General features: G+C 32.0%; 2 protein-coding genes across 2 annotated transcripts; one reads left to right on the top strand and one right to left on the bottom strand.

Moving 5' to 3' along the window:
- Nucleotides 1-34: 34 nt before the first annotated feature.
- LOC9330654 lies at nt 35-771 on the bottom strand. The gene has a single exon (XM_021015254.1). It carries the CDS (start codon nt 712-714, stop codon nt 328-330), a length of 387 nt encoding a protein of 128 aa, XP_020870913.1. The 5' UTR covers nt 715-771; the 3' UTR covers nt 35-327.
- Nucleotides 772-4,988: 4,217 nt separating this feature from the next.
- On the top strand, nt 4,989-10,116 carry LOC9330653 (acyltransferase-like protein At1g54570, chloroplastic). Its single transcript, XM_002894546.2, has 13 exons — nt 4,989-5,556; nt 6,032-6,083; nt 6,336-6,391; nt 6,782-6,940; nt 7,040-7,144; nt 7,233-7,342; nt 7,419-7,540; nt 7,681-7,789; nt 7,956-8,089; nt 8,271-8,634; nt 9,266-9,379; nt 9,480-9,571; nt 9,661-10,116. Exons 1-13 carry the CDS (start codon nt 5,163-5,165, stop codon nt 9,959-9,961), a joined length of 2,112 nt encoding a protein of 703 aa, XP_002894592.1. The 5' UTR covers nt 4,989-5,162; the 3' UTR covers nt 9,962-10,116.
- Nucleotides 10,117-20,574: the final 10,458 nt, after the last annotated feature.

Genomic DNA, 20,574 nt, shown 5'->3' with positions numbered 1-20,574 from the left:
TTCCAAAGTATGGTTATATGAAGTAAAAGTGAAATTAGAAAAATGCAAATATAGATAGGTTTTATTGAATTCTATATATTACATACGCTCGTAATATACAGTATATAACATATCAACTTCCATGGTACAGTATTACGCATAATAAACTTATTAACTTCACCCATCTAGACACATAAATATATGCCACCACACCCTCCATGGCTGAGTTTCAATGGATGTTTCAAAAGACCACCGGCCTTGTTCTTGCTCAACGTTTGTCTACTCGCCAACTTGAACCTGTAATTTGAGTTCACAGATATGTTCCCACCAGCTTCTCTCAGATAATAATTAATTATTGTTGTGTGGCTTGTTTGGAGGTGAAGCCCACATGGCTCGATTTGGCCTGACCCATCCACCAGCGACGATCATAGTTGGTGGTTCATTGTTCTCCTTTTGACCTATCTTGTTCCCTGAATCATTATGCTTCCATTTTGGGATCTTCTTAGTCGTGTACTTACCCTTCGTTTTACCTTCATTGCTTGAGGTACCTTTATAATCCATTTGATTACGTTCATGCTCCGTTGAACCGGCCAGCCTTTGTGTTTGTCTATGACCGATAACCAAATTGACCGACTTCTCTACCCGAGCAACTACACGGTCAGCTCTAAGATTATGATGAGGAAAACCATATTGGTTCTTCTCATCGCGGTTGTACCCACCATGATGATCCACCATTTTGCGAGAAATAGAATTAAAAAGGTCTAGTGAGTTTCAAAGTTGGACAGAAATATTCACACCTCTCCCTTTTTTATATTGCTTACACTTGAAGCATGGTAGAAGGCAAGATTCTACACTCAAGAATCAGATTCCTCTACTTTTAATGTCATACGTACAACAAAGAAAATAGAAGATTATCAAATCGTACTTTCACAATTTGAAGTACCATTTACTGATTCTTTTTGTCATCTAAATTTGCATGATATTTGAAACAATGAAACTAAAAGAATTAACAATCCTAATAAGAATTTGGACTGCGTAAACTACAAAAGTATATCTGTTTTTTCTAATCCAATAAAGCAATCATGAGTAGAAGTTATTGATTTAATCAGTTTTTGATCTCAAACTTTGGAGGCTAATTAGGTATCTTATACTTATTGCTTTATTGGAGGCCCTCTCTACCCCTAGGCAAGGTAGGCAAATGTCAAATGTCCAATATTAGTTTCAAAAAATTTCTTAAAGAAAAAAGACCCTAAATATTTTTAAAACAAAATTACTAAGAGGTTTTAATTTTTGTTTGGTTTTTCCATAGGTCTCACTATATATTGAGACGGTACTCACTAAATAGATACTCCTTCTATTCCTTGAAGTTTGATGTTCTAGTGTTTTGAGTTTGTTCCACAAAGATTGATTTTCTAGATTTTTTTATTTTTAATTAATTGATTTTAATAAATTGTAGATTTCAAGACGTAATGATTAACTGTTCCAGATTACTATTGATTCATAGTTTATTAAAAAATATTTAATAAAAGTAAATAATTAAACAATGATTTTTTCTTAAGAAATGTGAAATCTCTAGAAAATCAATCTTCCAGAAACAGAGGAGTATATTTCTTGTTTTTTATTTGGAGAATATTAACAACATAAATGAAAATATATATTTAACTAATTATGGTAAATATGCACAATGCTAATATGAGAAATAAGATAAACGAAAAATATCTCCTATGACTTGGCAAGATTCACTATTCCTCCATATAAAGATCTTCGGTGTAATCACAAAAATTCACTACCATGGCCGACCCAACCCAAAGTAGATTCTTGCAAATATCTTCCTGCGTGCTAATCCTCGACGATCTGATCGTAAAGCGTCTTCCATTTCCCGTAAGAATTAGGATCCCACTTGCTTGCATGGTCGAATCTCAGCAAACAGCAAGTCATCAAAAACCTAAAATATGCCCAAATTAATATTTCTTTATATATGTTCTTTGGTAATAATATATATATATATAGTTGCGTTTATTTATCTTTTTTAATAAATCAAAAATATTGTTTATGTCGCAAATTGTATTGGACAACGATAGATATATGATATCACATTCATTTCCATGCAGGTTTTATTTGTCTAATACCCAAAAATAGAAAAAGAAGAAGCATGTAAAGACAAGTGGTTCTCACCAAAAAAAAAAATGTAAAGACAAGTGGTACGAGATCAAATGTGACCATATATAGGTGTTGAAATTGAGACGGAAGGACTTAAAGCAAAGGAATATGAATACATCCAAGAATCTATGCTTCTTGCTTTGTTTCTCCCTTCTTTACCGTTAAAAACCTTGCGGAACCCATTTGAACACGTCTTTCGTGTGACCTAACCCACTTAAAACATATTACACCACACCTAACTTTTGTTTTTTCCATCATTATAGTTTTTTTTTTCTTTTTTTATCCATCATTATATTATAGTTATTCTACAAAGAATTAATCTTATGAGAAAAAACAAAAATATATTAATCATAAAGAGAGACGGAATAATAGATTACAATAGAGTGAAATGAAAGAGTGTTGGGTTTTGTTTCTTGTACTAGCGACTAGCTAATTAACTGTGTAATCTTGATAACGACTCCAAGAAAAAATAAATGCCAAAAGAAAAATAGTTCAATTATTTATCTGAAATTAGACATCTCTGAACTTAGTATGAAATATATTTCTTCATAAAACTTGTTCTTGTTTACCTCAAAAAATTAAAAAATTAAAAAATTCTTCATTGAATGTGAATCTCAATCCGTTAAGGTCAAGTATGGAATGGAGTCTAGTTATAGAAATAAATGAAATGATATAATGGAATAAAGTAGAAATGAAAAAGTATTGAGTGGAATTAGATTAAAGTAACAAATTTTGTGTAATGGAGAATATATAGTTATTCATAGGCATGGCCAAAAGCTAACTGTAACCGTATTTCGGACCGTAACCGGACCGTTTTTCAACCGTAACCGAACCGTAACCGTATAAAACGGTTAATAACCGTAACCGTTAACCATAAAAATAAATTAGTTACGGTTAAAAAATATACTAACCGTAACCGTTAATTAACCGTAAACGTATCAAAACCGTTAGTTAACCGTACGGTTAACCGTTAGTTAACCGTGCAGTTAAAACCTAAAATACATAATTATTTCACTAAAACAGTGCCTTAAAAGGTTCAATGCGCCCCACTATTAAATTTAAACCACTCCACTCGTCCACTACTCATTTTTCACAATCAAATCATAAATAATTTACAAGTTATTATTTTCTCCTGTAATCGTTTCTTAATTCTCGTAACATCCTTTCTATAGTATTGTTTGGAATACGTATTGTCAATAAAATAATAACTCAATCATTATAATTATTACCATTGATTTAGTTATTCGTTGGTTTACTTAACAGAACAAAATAGCTAATTAATTATAAATATAAAAGTACATAATTACATATATTATATATTTTAAAATATATTATATATTGTAAAATATATTATATATTATTTGATATATCATCATTAAATTTTTTATTCTAAAACTTAAAAATACTTAAGTTTTTGTCTTTGATATTAACCGTATCGTAATAATTAAATAACCGTAACCGTATTTAACCGTAACCGTTGTAACCGTAACCGTATTTAACCGTAACCGTTTTAACCGTATATATAACGGTTAAGGTTACGGTTAGAGAAATTTTATAACCGTAACCAGAGGTTAATAAACCGTAACCGCAATAACCGTAACCGTGGTCATGACTAGTTATTCAGAGGGGTTAAAAAAAATATATTACACTGATTTTTAAAATATGAAAAATACTTTACAGATCGAGAAGTAGTTTAGTTTTACTTAATAATTTCAATATATTAGAATTAATAATGAAAATTATAAAATCTCACTATATAAAGCAAAACACATGTCACTATAATTCGACATATGTCAAAATTATAATCATCGAGATCGCAATACATTGTTAATTGATCGATTAAATTCTAATGCATGATATATATGTGTTTGTGATGTTAGCTTTCATTGAAAAGTTAATTGAAGAAAATCAGAAAATTCAAAATCACACATATGAAAAATTCACTAAACACATGTTTCTCCCATCAACCAAAATGAGCAAAGGAGAAGATCGACCGATCCCATTGATGCTCGACCAATCCAGCAATGAGTTTGAATAGTGGCAATGAATGCTCAAATCTATTTTTTCATTGGAATTTTCGTAAAGTAGTTAGTTTTTAAAGTATATAGAAATTAGGTAATTTTAAAATGATATCCACCATCCACGTAAACCAAATATCATTCACGAGAACCATCAATCGTCCACGAAAATCATCCTCCATCCATCGTATATGAGATATTTTTCACGAGAATCATTCATCATACACCTAAATATTGTTTTCGGAAACTATGAGTCTTACACCAAATATTGTTTTCGGAAACTATATTTAAAATTGTTTTCTCTTATTTTTAATCAATTTAGTATCTAATTACTTAATTTATTTTAGCGTAGATAGATATTGAATATCAAACAACTCTTATTAATTATTTTATTTGTTAAGTAAATAATTTTTTATTTTCTTAATTTGAAGTTCTAATGTAAATCATAATTATGGATACATATGGACTTTTACATGTAAAACGTACCCATTTAGCAAATGGCTAAATATATTCTCTATTCCATAAATTATAATTTTAAAACTTCCCTACTACAATTTTTTTTTTTTCCATTTTATATTGCAGTAGCAATTTTCTTGCTAAAAACACACAAGCATACTTTTTTTTTTGTGCACCATTATGTGAATATCAAGTAGTATAGGTGTCTGATTGGCTACCTCTTGTAACCCCACTTCCTTAATATGGAGGTTTGAAAGTGAGATCCGATGAAAATTGAAAACATCTGCAATAATTCTTTTCTACTCAAGATTTATTTACTTATTTTTAGCACTTTCTATGAAATACAATTCTAAAACGAAACCGAAAGAAAAAGAAATATTGATAATCTTTTTTTTTTTAATTGCTTTGTCTGTTCAAAAACTTTTTGAAAGATATTTTTAAAGTTTCAATCTTTTCTTATATTTTTTTAAAATTTATTTTTATTTTGGTAATCGTTTCTAAGAATTCTTCTCTCCTCCCGTTGCCTGGGACTGCCTGAATCAAAAGGCAATGGCAACATGTTCTTCAAGCTTATTGGTGTTACCAAATTTGAGATGGAGTTCTAACCAAAGACGCAATTTCAAGGTAAGAGCTCAAATCTCTGGTGAAAACAAGAAGACGACATCTTTGGAACCAGTGAACAACAACGGTTCGGTCTCTGTGTCTATTGTCCAAAACCAAAAAGGGGCAAATGAAGTGAATGGGAAAGTAAAATCCCAGAAAAAGATAGTGAGTGATGAAATTGAGTTGTTATGGGATGATGGGTATGGCTCCAAATCTGTTAAAGATTACTTTGCGGCGGCTAGAGAGATCTTGAAACCTGACGGTGGTCCTCCACGGTGGTTTAGTCCCGTTGATTGTGGTCGACCTGTTGAAGATGCTCCCACGTTACTCTTCTTACCTGGTAAAACAAAATCACTTAATATAAGAATCAATGGTTTTTTTAGCTTTGATTGTTGAAATTGCTTGACCTATGTGGGTTTTGTTTGTGCTTCTTGAGCTTAAAATTAAACCTTTTTTCTATTCTTTCAAAGTTTGAAACTTTTTTTTTTTTTTCATCTTCAAAGTTTGAAACTTTGTATTCATTTTCTTACTTCTTTGTGTGTTTCATGGAGGAAAGTTTGAATCTTTAGGCTGTTTTGTTGAATTCTTAGTAATTCGTTTTACTGTTCTTTATTTCAAGGATCTGATTCTCAGATCATTGTTTCAAAGTTCCAAGCTTTTTCAAAAATGCTTGATTGTTTAGGCTGTGTTGTTGAATTCTAATAATGGGTTTTTACTGTTCTTTATCTCACATATTTGATTCTCATATCATCGTTTCAAAGTTCCAAACTTTTCCGATAATTTCGTAATGCCTGATGGATTAATATTTTATACAGGGATGGATGGCACAGGGATGGGCCTCGTCCCACATCACAAAGCTCTTGGCAAGTATGTTCACTATTTTTGTTAAGTCTTCTTTCTATTAGATGACATTGGACTAAGAGTATGCAAATGGAAATATATAAACTTGAATCCTTAATGCAGAAGCAATAGTATCTATAGTAAGAAAACTAATCCAAAACAAAATTAACCAAGCCTCTAATGCTACAAACTTACACTTTATATTATGTTGAATCTCGATTTTTTTATCACACAAGTGTTTGCAGTCTAAACTATTGTTATCGTATTTCCTCAATACAGGGCCTTTCATGTCTGGTGCCTGCATATTCCTGTACTTGATCGAACTCCATTCGAAGGTAATAAAGAGACAGCAATATACACATTTGTTTATGCATATTTTATACAGGACCTGTCCCTTTAAGATCATAGAATATATCTTCCTGGCTTATGTTCCTTCTTTTAGATGCATGTGCTGTGTAAATACATTTCTATGAGTACGTATCATACAACAATGCTTAGATTACTTGCACTCAGCACAATTTTCTTTGACCGCAAATAGAAGATGGTCATAATGCGAGGAAAAGATTACCACAGATTAACATGGTTGTCCAAATATACGTTACTAATATATGTATATGATTGACTTCCAAATGGATAGAAATATCTAACAAGTGATTCTGTATAGGATCGTTAGTTGTTTGCTCGGTTTTCTCTGAATGTTCTCTATTGTTGGTTCTACCATAAAGGACTGGTGAAAGTAGTCGAGGATGTTTTGAGGCAGGAGCAGGCTACACGTCCTAATAAGCCGATATATCTTGTGGGCGATTCCTTTGGAGGATGCCTGGCTCTTGCTGTTGCTGCCAGAAACCGTTCATTAGACTTGGTGTTGATACTAGTCAACCCAGGTCAGCAAACATTTATTTATTCAGTTTTGTTGCTTTGTATTTAAATGCGTACTTGCATAAGCTTATTGTGAATTACGAAATATGTTTTCCCCTTTTTAGCTACATCATTTGATAGGTCACCGCTACAGCCGTTGCTGCCTATATTAGAGATGGTGCCAGAGGAGCTTCATTTTACTGTTCCATATGCTCTAAGCTTTATTATGGGTACATGAACTGATTTTTATTATATAAGTTAATAAGTCCCTTTTTTTCTTCTTAAATTGTCTATACTTAGGCTTTCTTGGATTTTTAGGTGATCCGATAAAGATGGCGACACTTGGTATCGACAACCAACTTCCAACAGGAATCAAAATGGAAAAGTTGAGACAGAGGCTTACTAAAACTATGCTCCCGCTTCTCTCTGTGAGTGTTCTTTAAATGCATCTACTTTGTTCTGTTTCTATAAAAGATAACATCTTTTCTAACCATACGCTTTCAGGAGCTCGTTGGAATAATTCCACGGGAAACTTTACTTTGGAAGCTTAAGTTACTGAGATCTGGCTCTGCTTATGCCAATTCCCGCATCCATGCAGTTCAAGCTGAAGTCTTGGTCCTTGCTAGGTAATCTTCTTTCTTATTTTATTGCATTTCTTCTCTCTTCCTTATTTGTGGTCTGTGAAAGAAATACCACAAACCTGGCTTACGATGATTGACATATCATCAAGAAAATAGAAATGACTTTGGATTTCATCGACTTTCAGTGGAAAGGACATGATGCTCCCTAGCCAAGAAGAAGCGAAGCGGCTTCACGGTGTACTTAAAAACTGTTCAGTTCGATGCTTCAAGGACAATGGGCATACCCTTTTATTGGTAATTTAACATAGTAATTCACATACTAATATACTTTTGAGTTTCTTTTTGTTTCGGATGGTAGGAGAAGCTAATGAAGTAGTAACAGAGTAATTTCTTACAAGAAGAGAAAACAACAGAGGAGTGTGACTATTATTCATTGACCGACTATCATTTATTGTCCCAGGAAGATAGCATCAGTTTGCTCACAGTTATAAAAGGTACAGGCAAGTACCGGCGCTCCTGGAGATATGATTTGGTTTCTGATTTCTTGCCTCCAAGTAAGGGAGAACTTGCTTACGCCCTTGATGAAGTGCTTGGGTAACTTCGCTAAGTCTTCCTTGATTCTACTAAATATTTAAAAACTTTATCGAAAAAAGCTGACAGTACAAGTTAATTTATTGTCTCGTTCTTTGGATCTCCTCAAATGAGCAAAAGAGACCCAAATCTACTAAACTTCATGTGATGTATCTGGTCTGATTTTATTCCTTGTGATATGCAGATTCTTGCGGAATGCTGTTGGTTCTGTGTTTTATTCAACTCTGGAAGACGGGAGAATAGTGAAGGGACTTGCTGGTGTTCCAGATGAAGGGCCTGTGCTACTTGTTGGTTACCACATGTTGATGGGTCTTGAACTTGGTCCAATGTCCGAGGCATTTATAAAAGAGAAAAACATTCTCTTTCGTGGAATGGCCCATCCGGTTCTGTATTCTGATAATGATCCAGCTAAGGCGTTTGATTATGGAGACTGGATTAAGGTATTTGGTGCCTATCCTGTCACCGCAACCAATCTTTTTAAGCTGTTATCTTCTAAATCTCATGTCCTTCTCTTCCCCGGCGGTGCACGAGAGGCTCTCCATAACCGGGTTAGCCATCTTTCATATCTTTTTTTTTTTTTCTAGTTTAGTATAAGGAAAATTAGTAGCCAAAAAGAGAGTGGTTCCACCCACTTAAACGGTGAATCAAACCGTCTTGATTATGCAGTTGAACCTGCATATCCCTCAAGGGCATAGAAAGAATTAATGAAACTTTAAAATCTTTGTTATGAATCCATTTATTGTTAGCTATTAAAGTCTTGATTGTTTGTTCCAGTTTGTTTATATGTTTAGTGTGATTTTCTTCGAAAAGAATCCACAACCGTAGCATTTTTTTGATTAGGTAATCATATATGCAAATAGGCTTATACGTCTTAAATCTGCTAAGTGTTCTATGAAAAGATGAAAATGTTTCATGTTCAAAATTGTTATTTTGTTTTTGAAAATCCTTCACATTGAAACATAGAATGTAGATACTAGATATTGAAACAATTGAGGCCTGAGTTTATGAGTCCATGAAACTGTTATTGCTATAACACCATTGCAACCTCAGAGTTACTACGAACGCGGCTAATGGTTAAGTTCAAATAATATTAAAATGATTTGGTTATCTGAGATTTTCTTTTTCTGCTGTCCTAATAAAAGTGTGTACTTAATTTAACTACTTCCCACGACCTTACAGGGTGAACAATACAAACTAATTTGGCCTGAACAGCAAGAGTTCGTAAGAATGGCAGCACGGTTTGGTGCAACAATAGTGCCGTTTGGAACGGTTGGTGAAGACGACATAGCTGAAGTAAGCTTCCTGTCACAGCAAAACTTCCCACCCAATATTTGACTTTCTTGTGCTCACTTATTGAAAAGAGGCAAATATATGTTTTCCTTTGCTATTGCAGTTGGTTCTTGATTACAACGACCTGATGAAGATCCCAATTCTTAATGACTATGTCACAGAAATAACTCGCGATACGAAGCAATTTAAATTGAGGTAACATTGCTTTTCATTTAACTGAAATAGATGCTAATGAATGTAATTGTTACTAGTCAAAAATTGATGAGTGTTGTTTGTGATTATAGGGAAGAATCAGAAGGAGAGGTGGCAAACCAGCCGCTCTACATACCAGGACTCATACCGAAAGTCCCGGGTAGGTTCTATTACCTGTTTGGGAAACCGATAGAGACAAAGGGAAGACCAGAACTTGTGAAAGACAAAGACGAAGCAAATCGAGTTTACTTGGAGGTCAAAGCGGAAGTAGAGAATAGTATAGCCTACTTGTTGAAGAAACGAGAGGAAGATCCATACAGAAGTGTCTTAGACAGATTAAACTACAGTTTGACGCATACTACCGCAACTCATGTTCCGTCTTTCGAACCATGATTCGAACACAAAAGGGTAAAGTTTAGTCTTGTTACATACACAAAACAAAACATTTGTTGTGTCATGATGTGTCGTATAGAAAATTTCATGTATATCCCATCTCTTATATAGATGAAATTATTATTTACTCGAGTGAAAGAACTCGTTATAGGCTACAGTAGTCCACGCAAATGTACACAAAATCTCATATTTGGTTACATGCATTAGGTTAGTAGTGTCCACATGAAAATCTAGGATCATTCTCATATATAGGTTTGCCTAAATGAACATGGAAAATCACTTCATAACTTGATTTCCGCACTCCAATCTTTAGGACTTCATATATTTTGACTCAATTTGCGTTTAATACTTGCAACGAAAAAATTTAGATTGAGAGCAGTTTTGATTTTTTTGACTTTGAAAAATATGTCTACTATCTCCGAAAGATGCGCTATGTTATTATGTTCTCCAAAATATGTTCTCCAAAATCTTGAGATATATTTTTTTCTCTCTATATCTAAGACCTGCAGAAAGTGAAAATATGGAAATATGCTAAAAACAAAACTAAAAATATTTACGAAGGGTGAACAAAAAAAACAAAAAAAAAATCTACGTTGGATTTTACCTATAAACTTAGGTTGTGACTGGATGCATAAGTTAGAGTAATTTTATATAGGGTATTTACAAGATCTATACTCAGAAGATCATGAAATTAACTGACACATATTTGTTACTGTTTGCCATTACTGTAGCTGTGTTGTTGACTCTTTTACCCCTATTCCTTTAGCAAATCTAATTTATGACCAGAGAAAACAAATTTGGGGAAAAATCAAAAATTCTATTGAAGCTACTGAAGATGAATGATGACGCTGGAGGTTCTTCACCTATGGAGCTCGATTCGACGGTTACAAATGACGATGGCGTTGCTAGAGTTTATGAAAGTGAGAAATCGGAGAAAAATGGTGTCGTAGGGAGTGAGGAAGAAGATGATAATGAGTGAAACGAAATCTGAGATTAAAAGCAAAGATATTTCAATTGATAAAGATGATGAGACTTCTAAGCTTAAAGAAGAAGAAGAAGATGATGATTGCTCTGATGATCAATCTAGTGAGCTTGGTTCTGAAACTGATGAGAAAGAATTGGATTTGGAGTTGAAGGAAGAGAAACGAGGAGTTTCTAATTACAAATCTCTCTTATATGAGTTTGATGATTATGTTGCGAGTGAGAAAATGGGTCATGGAGTTTCAAGGGCATTGCGTTATGGGTTTGAAGTTGGAGATTTGGTTTGGGTAAGGTAAAGTCTCCGCCTTGGTGACCTGGTCATATATTTAATAAAAAATTTGTGTCTCCTTATGTTCGTCGTATGAGGAGGATTGATCATGTTCTTGTTGCGTTTTTCGGAGGTAGTAGTTATGGTTGGTTTGATTCTGCTGAGCTTATTCCTCTCGAACCAAATTTAGAGGAGAAATCGCAGCAGACTGTTTCAAAGCATTTTGTGAGAGGTGTGGAAGAAGCCATGGATGAGGCGATCAAGTAGAATGTCAGCTCTTGGTTACACATTAATATAAATATTACTATGTTCAAACAAATGTTATTCGAATATTTAATATGTTAGCACGTTATCATTTTATATAACATGTTATTATAATTGTTATCATGTTAATCGTGTAAGAAAAAGACTAATTCTTTTTTATTAAACTAATATTTACATAAATATAAAACATTGATTCACAAATTTAAATAGATAAACATGTATTTAACACATAATATATAAACTTATTGCGATATCATATGTTTTAGCATGTTAACCAAACAGTTATACACTAAATCATAAATATTTAACAGTAACAATTTTTCAGTAATGTAGGGGTATTTTCGTCATATTGATTTTGCAAAAAAAAAGCCACCTAAATAAACGGTCTTCATGTATAGATTCTTAATTATTTGGTCGTCTAGGTATATATTTTTAATTCACCCTATATATAAACAGATAAATTTACTTTGGTTTCTAACTTTTTTAATACTGGCCAGCAGAGGAGAGAAAAAGTGTGATTGATTGTCATACATAAAGTTCATAAGTATAAACAGAGTAATAAATTACTATTCTGACTTCTTTATTTATTAGGCCAAAGGCCCAAACAAGTGGAAAAAACAATTCATCTGAAAATAAAACAAAAGTAATAAAAATATAAAAAGTGTAAATATTATTTGTAGGCGGCCAAAATTTATTTATTTATTTAATTTTTTTCTGTTTCCGTCTTTTCTATTTCTACTTTAATACGTTTTTCCATCATAACCTAAAATATGATTGTTTCACTGAAATTTTTATATTATTCTCTTGGGTTCATTATTGCAATTGTCTTTAGGTCATTAGTTGTTTTCTGATATTTTTCTAAATCGGAATTTTCTTTTCTAAAAAATACAAAAAACGACCAGATCACATAAACATATTCACCATATCAGTCTCCACAGTTGTAAGTAGTCTTATGCGCAACCATTCACACCCTAAAATCTATGTACAAATCTGTTTTTTTGTCACCGAGAGGTTTTTTTTGTCACTCTTGAATCTTATATTTTATTTATTAATCTCAATATTTTTTCTGGTAGACTCAATTCTTCGACACAAATTTAGCTTCAAAGTATTATGTCATCTGAGTTATATGATATTGTTAAAGATGAAACGATGGTGGTAGTACAATACATCAAAGGGAGCATCTTTGGTAAAAGTGATGTGAAAAGTGACTACTATAGTTTGATATTCTACATGTACTTACATAGATTGATAGATGATACATATATAAATACATACATATACAAATATATACATATGAAACAGTGATTATGATATATGGTTTAATAGTAAAAATCAATAAATGTTATATTACTGTAAATAATTGGTCGACGGGAGCTTTTTCTTGTTGAAATGTTGTAAGTTTGTAAATGAGAAATATGCATGAGTCTAAAATGGTATGTGGCAAAACAATCTGTGAGTCGAAGGATTTAAGGCGATGAAAAATATGGGTTCACTAGAAAAGTGGAAAGATGCTTGTATTTATCAGAGGCAAAAGTGAAAGTCATAAATTTAATTTTTCCGTTCTAGCAAATGAAGGCGGACAAGATTTCTTGAGAGTTAATATTTGGAAATAGACATAAAAGATTTCTGGAAAAAAGTGTTTCGGATAATTTGTTCCTAGCGCAATGTATTGTCTAGGAACTACGCCATAGACTCACCTAAGAAATTTTGGTTATGATGTATGGTGTTATGACTAAAATATCGATATATGTTATATGAAGTTTCTAAAGGTCGACATGGACTCTTCATCTTATAAATAATTAGTTTTTTTTTATATTTTCTTATAGATAATTATTTTTTCATTTAGAATGAAAATTTTCTTTTTTAGAAAAATCTACATTTTTTAGGTCACAAGTTAGTATTTAAAATAGATTAATGTATGTGATTTAATATTTTGTTTTTGTGGTTTAATATAAATATCATTATTTTTTATTTTTGGAAAGCTGAATTGTCAAGTGGTCCAATAAAAGGAGAGTGAAATCTTATATATATATATATATATATATATATATATATATATATATGTGTGTGTGTGATTTTCTTGTTGTCTACTATCACATTTTAAAATTTGCTCAAATTTCTAAATATACTTTGTTTTGATATTATTGCATGCATTGAAAAATATTTGACACATTAGTGTAGAAAGTTTGTTTCAAATTTTCTTTTATGATATAGAGCTTATATTTTTCAGTCTCTATGTTATATATCTTATATTCATACTAGATAAGGCCCGCCTAAATAGGCGGGTGTAATCTATAAATATAAATTGTTATCGATGATATTTGAATTTTGAATAATAAATAGTAATCCATTCACTTTCCCTAATATTTAATAATTTAGTATTTTGTTTTAAACAAAAATTAAATCTTACGCATTCTGTTTTTCTATACATTTTAACTATTTATTTCATCGTAATAAACTGAATTTTAATTCTACACACTCTTTCGTATTGATGATATTTAAATCCTAAATAGTAACCGACACACTTTTTATATATTTAATTTAGTATTTTTTAAAACAAAATTTTAATCTTACACATTCCATTTTGCAATATAATTTAACTACCTATAGCATCATAATAAACTTGATTTTAAGTCTTCATAGTTCATCTTAATGGATAAACTGCTAATAATAATTTTGTATCAAAATCGTATGTATTTCATATCAAATTTATATCTTAGTTAATATTAAAAATTTAAATATAATTAACAAATAACGAAACATTTAATAAAAAATAAAAATCCACAAAAGTTATGGAAAAAAAACATTGTTTAAAATATAGTTTTTCTATATAACGTAATCTCATAAGTTAGTTTTACCTCATGGAAAACTAATTTTTAATGAGTTAAAATTAATAAATAAATCATTAAAATTACATATATTAACATTCTCATTAAGTAATCGAAAATTCAATCATATAAGCCATTTTCCCAAATATTTTGTGTTTATAATTATGACTACTTGCGTTAAAATTCTTAAATAAAATTAAGTATAACTACTCTAATATTCTTATCAAATATTCAAATATTCGTTCGTTCTTATAAGCTCATTATTTTTTGTTAAAGTTTTGTGTTTTCAGTTAACGAATAAAAAGACTATATTACGATGATAAATATAATTTTATCTAATTAAATGAATGTTAAATAACTTATAATGTTATTTAAAAATTCAAGGGTTATTGTTTATTTGTTAATATTCATACTAAATGATTTAAAAAAACAATTAACACATGCCAAATCTAATTGACCAATAACACATGTAAAGAGAAATTGTTAATTAGTTTTCCTTTTTGGTAAAAAAAAAAAGTTAACAAATTTTGAAAATTGGATATATAAATTAGTATATGTAAATATTCCTTTTTTTTTTTAGTTTTCCTATTTTGTTAATGAAAAAAGTTAAATATTTTTGACACATGTCAACATCTGATCGATAGACTTGACACGAGTCATGATCATGCGAGTTATTAACTTTGAAAACCATACTTTATATAATAAGATTTATATTTTTGAATAGTAACCAAATATAAAAACTTGTATATGTTTGATAAGAATTAACTTCGTTATACGAATAATGTATAATGAATGCTGGTGTAATAATTTTAAGTTTTATGCTCCGTCTTATACTAAGATAATAGTTTAATGGATAAAACTATTTGAGTGATACAAATATTCGAAGGTGAAATTGTAATTAGTGGGGGTCGACTAAATTGATTAAGAGCATCTCGAACCCACCTCTATACTCTATTATAGAGTAAAATCCACTCCAACCCACCTCTATTTTCACCTCTAAAATAAAAATCTATATTTTTTGTTCTATATATAGAGGATCTCTATTTCTTCCTCTATATTTTTATTCTATAATGGAGTTAAAAATTTTAGAGGAAAAAATAGAGGAATACATTGGAGTAAATAGAGTTCCTTTATTTTAGAAGATAAAATAGGAAAGTACATTGGAAATAGTCTAAGATGTTTAAAAAGTTAAATGGATACCAATAAATTTGATGAAAAATAATAAAATAAAGGGAAACAAACTCTCCACGGACTATTTGGCGGGAGTGGAACAGTTCATGAATTTCACATGTATCCATGATATATCACTAAACAGAGGATGTAGGTTTTATTGTCCTTGTGTAAAAGCTCAGAATTCCAAATGTTTGCAAGTTACGACGGTTTAGTATTATTTCACAGTAGAGGATTTATGCCAGAACATTATGTATAGTATGAACATGGTGAATATTATGTTGTGGTTTGGGGAACTAGTAGTCATTATGCTAATACAAAATTATACCAATTATCCAATACGATTTAATATGGGGAATGCATGCTGGGATGTGAATGATGCATGAAAGTTCATGGTTCTGTGCCATTTAACGAATATCATGAACATGATAGTGGAAAAGATCATGTTCATGAAGAACCCACCCAAAAAACAAAAAAAGTTTCATGATATGTTAGATGCTGTAAACACTCCACTTTATGATCGTAATTAAAGAAATAAATGTGAGTCACTTGAGAAAAGTAGAGTCAAGTTATCCACCACGTACGGTCGCTAATCTCTAATTTTTTTTATCTAACTCTCTTAACATCGTTACGCTATCCACCATATATACATGGACGGAGTTAGTGTTGTATGAGGGGGTCTCATACCAAGTTAATTTTGTTGTTGAATGTTGTTTCTTGTATCGCATGTGAAATTTAGGGGATTTTGTTTTTGAAATTGTTCGAGTCTATTCTCTTCTTCTTCTTCTCGGTTTTTTCCGCGTTGTAGAATCTAACTGGTTTTGGTTCAATAGAACTAACTCGATTGGCTTAAAAATGGCGGTTACTGAAGAAGTGTGTGTTCTCAAATTTTACTTGTCGATTGTCTCTGTTATTTGTGTTTTGTTCTATTGAAGTTTAGCACACATATGGTAAGTTCAAGTGTTTTCTTCAAATGTTCTGTTTCTATTGATGATTGTCTGGCCACAAAACACAAAATGAAAGAATCGATTTATTCTTGGGTTTTTCTTGTAATGCAGATCAAAATGAAGGCAACGAAGAAGAAGCCTACAGACGATACTACATCACAAGACCCTAAAAATCTGTTACATCAACATAATCCTACAAGTAGTTTCGATGAAGATGCAATTGGTGAAGAAGCTGGTGGAAAAGGGAAAATCATGTGCTCTGCTTCCTCTTCCAAACAAATCCAAAGCCTCTAACTTAGCATCTACTAAGGTTAATCTACATTCCTAATAAACATTTATATAACTACATAGTTTATAGACTTATTTATTTTAATGCAAATTCTGTTTTACTAATTGATTAACTGTTTTATTCAGAAACTAATTCCAAGTGATGAAGTTTGGTCAAAGGTACATTTGTTTTTAACTTATATGCATTACACAAGTAATAATCATCCAATTCAACTAAGTTTTACTTTCCATTGTATGTAGGATCTTCCGTCAATGTACACAAAATATATAAAGAATTGCAACAAACTACTTAGAGCTGCCATGAACCAAGGTTCTTTGGGTAAGTATATATTTAATCTATATACATTGTTTGAAATAAGATTAGTGAATCAACATAAATATAATAAATCCGTCTATTTTTTCTGATAGATCTGTGTTGGACGATTGCAATAGTAAGATGTATCAAAAACTTGCTCTTAGGGGGCGTAGTAGTTGAGGTGTTACCACAACATTTACTAAACAACATAAGAGATGTAGAAAATAATCATATGAGGTCATTTGTAATAAATGTAGGGTTTAACTATTTACAAAATATTTGTTTTAAGGTAAGTGTCATAATAATTATTAGATGTTTTAGTTTAAAATTTTCATAATGACCTCATGCAACTGTTTTCTACCTTTAACTCCTTACATGTTCATTTTTCATTTTGGTTTTAAGGTATATGTAGTTTTATTAATATTCTCATTTCAAATTTTTCCTTCAAAATGGCTACATCTCATACATCTTTGTTCATATAAAAACTTTTCTTCTCGTTTTGGCATATTTTTTTTGCATTTTTCCTATATTTATTTCAAAACTGTTCATCACACATATTTCTTTAAAAGATCAAAGATGAAAAGAAATACAACATAACTAATCAATCTCCATAGTACAATGTCTTTTTTCAATAAAACTGTGTTTTGAGAATAAAAAATATTTAATACAACTGAAAATAAAAAATGATGCCACATATCTTTTATTTAAAAAGTGAAATATTTTAAAAACTATATAAGAGAGGTTTGATGCTTTTGAATTTATTGTATTAATTCCACTTCCTACTCGTGGTATGCACTTTATAATCTCGGCTCATGATTTATATAGAGATAATTGGTCGAGAGACAACCGATCTGAATCAAATTAGTTTTTCGGTAAAACGTTGTCAGGTCCAAGACAACGTAAATATTTAGCCCACATTTCGGTCCAAAATATCCTCACGCGCTTCTCCCTTTTTGTTAATATCAGACTTTTGGATACCCATTTAACTTTCTTCATTGTTCCATTTTATCTCTCCTCTGTAATATTCTTCTGTCGCCTTAAGTCTTCACGCCACCGTCGCCGTAAACCATCTTCATCTTTGTCTCATATTTTTTCTCTCTCAAAACCTTTCTCTTAGTCTCGTCGTCCTCTCATCTTCGTCTTCGAGAACTTGTTTTTGCTCCGGTGAAGTACATAAATTATGCCGTTGTCACTATTAAGTCGCCGTCTCAAAGCGTCTTCCTCTCTAATTCGGTAAGCCAGAGGGTAGAATTTACACGAAGTTTTGTTTCTCGATTTTTTTTTTGTTTTTCCGATCTTATCACCCGTCGTTTCAATTGTTTCACTCTAATTTTGACTGGTGTTTTCCAATCTTACACTCTAACTTTTCTGTTAGACCTCTCCGGATCTACTTGTATCTCTACTTATTAGATAGCTAGAGTTTGCAAATAATGTATCTCTACTTGTATCTCTACTTATTAGATAGCTAGAGCTCTACGTTTGCAAATAATGAGTCTTATCCAATTGTGAATATCCATGTATTAACTTGGATTGCTAAAAACATGAACATGTAGAGACAGAACAAGGTTGGTCTTGCTGGATGTGGATTAAGAGGGGGATGAATAGTTAATGGACCCGCAAGAAAACTTACGAACATGCAAACACAAAAGTATAGATCTATGCAGATTTGTGAATGTCCAAACCGGATCTAAGAAAATAGGTAAAGACGTAAGTGGATCTGGGAAGAAGAAACGACCAAGATACATAGCTAGAGTTTTTTTGCAAACGATGAAGAAACAGTAGATTTAAAACCAACGACGGTGACTAAGAGCACAAACAAAACAAGAAATTTTGGAGTGAAAAGGGAGAAGACGACGGAGCATATGCTATGCATGAAATCAATCGAAACATGTTTAATGCCCTCTCTGTGGTGCAGACGAAACTGCAGAGCATCTGTTCTTCAATTGCAACTATGTGTCCCAGATATGGATTCAGTATACGTGCAAAAACCCTCTAATCCCTGGACATGTACCAAGCTTCAGAAGTGCCCTCGAGGCCTCAAAATTCATGACTTGCCTTCCACCAACTAGCTTAGGAGGCGGACCGCTTTTCCCCTCGATTATTTGGTCGATATTGTCTGCAAGAAACACAGATATTCAACAATCGACAACTGGATTGGCAGACTATTATTTGAAAAGCCAGCATCGCTTACCCTTAAAACGCCCCGCTGAATCTCGATTACACCCAAATCTGATCATCTATAACACTTATGTGACATGGAAAGACAATAATTCTTCTGAATTTGGATGGATCTTCAGCACCAAATCGGGAAGAAAAGTGGACTATGGATCCACATTGGCTCCAATTATTAGCTCTCCTCTCATGGCAGAGGCCACTGTGGTCTTCCTCGCCATCCAACATGCCCACAATCTGGGCGTCAACCATCTTTACATCGCTTCGGATTCGTCCCAACTTATCAAAGCGCTCCATTCAGAGGTTCAACACAAAGAACTTCATGAAATTCTCAACGATATCTTCTCTATATCTTTTAATTTTGTTGTAATCTCCTAATTAATTTCTCTCCCCAAGATGCAAACCGCTTAGCCAATTCTCTCGCGAAGGACTCTTTATTTTCTCTTACCTTAGATGAAGCTCAGTCACAGAAGCGGGAGAGGTGTCTTCTTTGAAGATCGTTTCCTATATGTCTAAGGTAATCGAATATCATTATTTGCACAGAAAAAAGTGAAGTGACTAGATTTTTTATATTGAATTCGAAAAATCAATATAACCATGTTGGCGAGGTTACAAAATTTAAGTAGTAAAAAAATCATTTCAAGAACAAGCCGTTTTGGTAAAAATTTCTTTTTGTAAAGAGGAAACAAATATCAAAGAATTTACAAGCCAATAATATATGTCTTGGAGCAAAAATCGTTATTGACACATCTTTTCTCGTGCCATAGATAATGTTGATGTGAGTTTGACACTTCTCTTCAAATGAGACTGACTTAAAACAACGTATGGAAACTTGTTGAAGAGCCACTAGGAGCGCTTTTGTTTCTGCATACCACAACTTTGGGAAGCTAAGATGATCTCGAATAATCCATCCACTAGTAACTAGTGATTAGAAATCAAAATTTGCGTCGTTTTTGCATTTAAACATGGTGAGATCGGACGTGATTAAGTGGGACGTCGTTTGTGATGATTCTGATTTTTTGTTTCGAGTGGAGTCTTCAATGTTTATCCATTTATTTGTTTCAATTTGTGCTTTTAAGATGATATTTGTCAAACTTTCTCGGATATTTTAACACGAAATTGTTTCTTGCTTTCCAAATCCTCCGTAGCAATCACATTGGTAGTAGCTTTTGTTCCATTGGTAGATTTTAGGTTTGATAAAGATTTAAAATGGTGAAAATATTCTCTTCAAAATCTTATGTTGGATGATGTAGGATTGTTTATGGAGGTATTTAAGAGTCGCCAAACCATTGTGGCAAAAGGACAAGTAAAAGAAGCACGATTGATTGATTCATCTGTAGAACAACAATGTGTGCAAGATGAGCTGATTTTCATTCTTTGTGTGATTAATCGAGTAGAGG

This window comes from Arabidopsis lyrata (assembly GCF_000004255.2).
Source record: "Arabidopsis lyrata subsp. lyrata unplaced genomic scaffold ARALYscaffold_1, whole genome shotgun sequence".
In the NCBI taxonomy this organism is placed as follows: Eukaryota; Viridiplantae; Streptophyta; class Magnoliopsida; order Brassicales; family Brassicaceae; genus Arabidopsis; species Arabidopsis lyrata.
This window is presented reverse-complemented; position numbering and strand designations above follow the sequence as displayed.

Coding starts and splice junctions, on each gene's coding strand:
- LOC9330654 (XM_021015254.1), bottom strand. CDS start 714: ATGGTGGATCATCATGGTGGGTACAACCGCGATGAGAAGAACCAATAT.
- LOC9330653 (XM_002894546.2), top strand. CDS start 5,163: ATGGCAACATGTTCTTCAAGCTTATTGGTGTTACCAAATTTGAGATGG. Junction 5,557..6,031: donor CACGTTACTCTTCTTACCTG/GTAAAACAAAAT, acceptor TATTTTATACAG/GGATGGATGGCACAGGGATG. Junction 6,084..6,335: donor CATCACAAAGCTCTTGGCAA/GTATGTTCACTA, acceptor TCCTCAATACAG/GGCCTTTCATGTCTGGTGCC.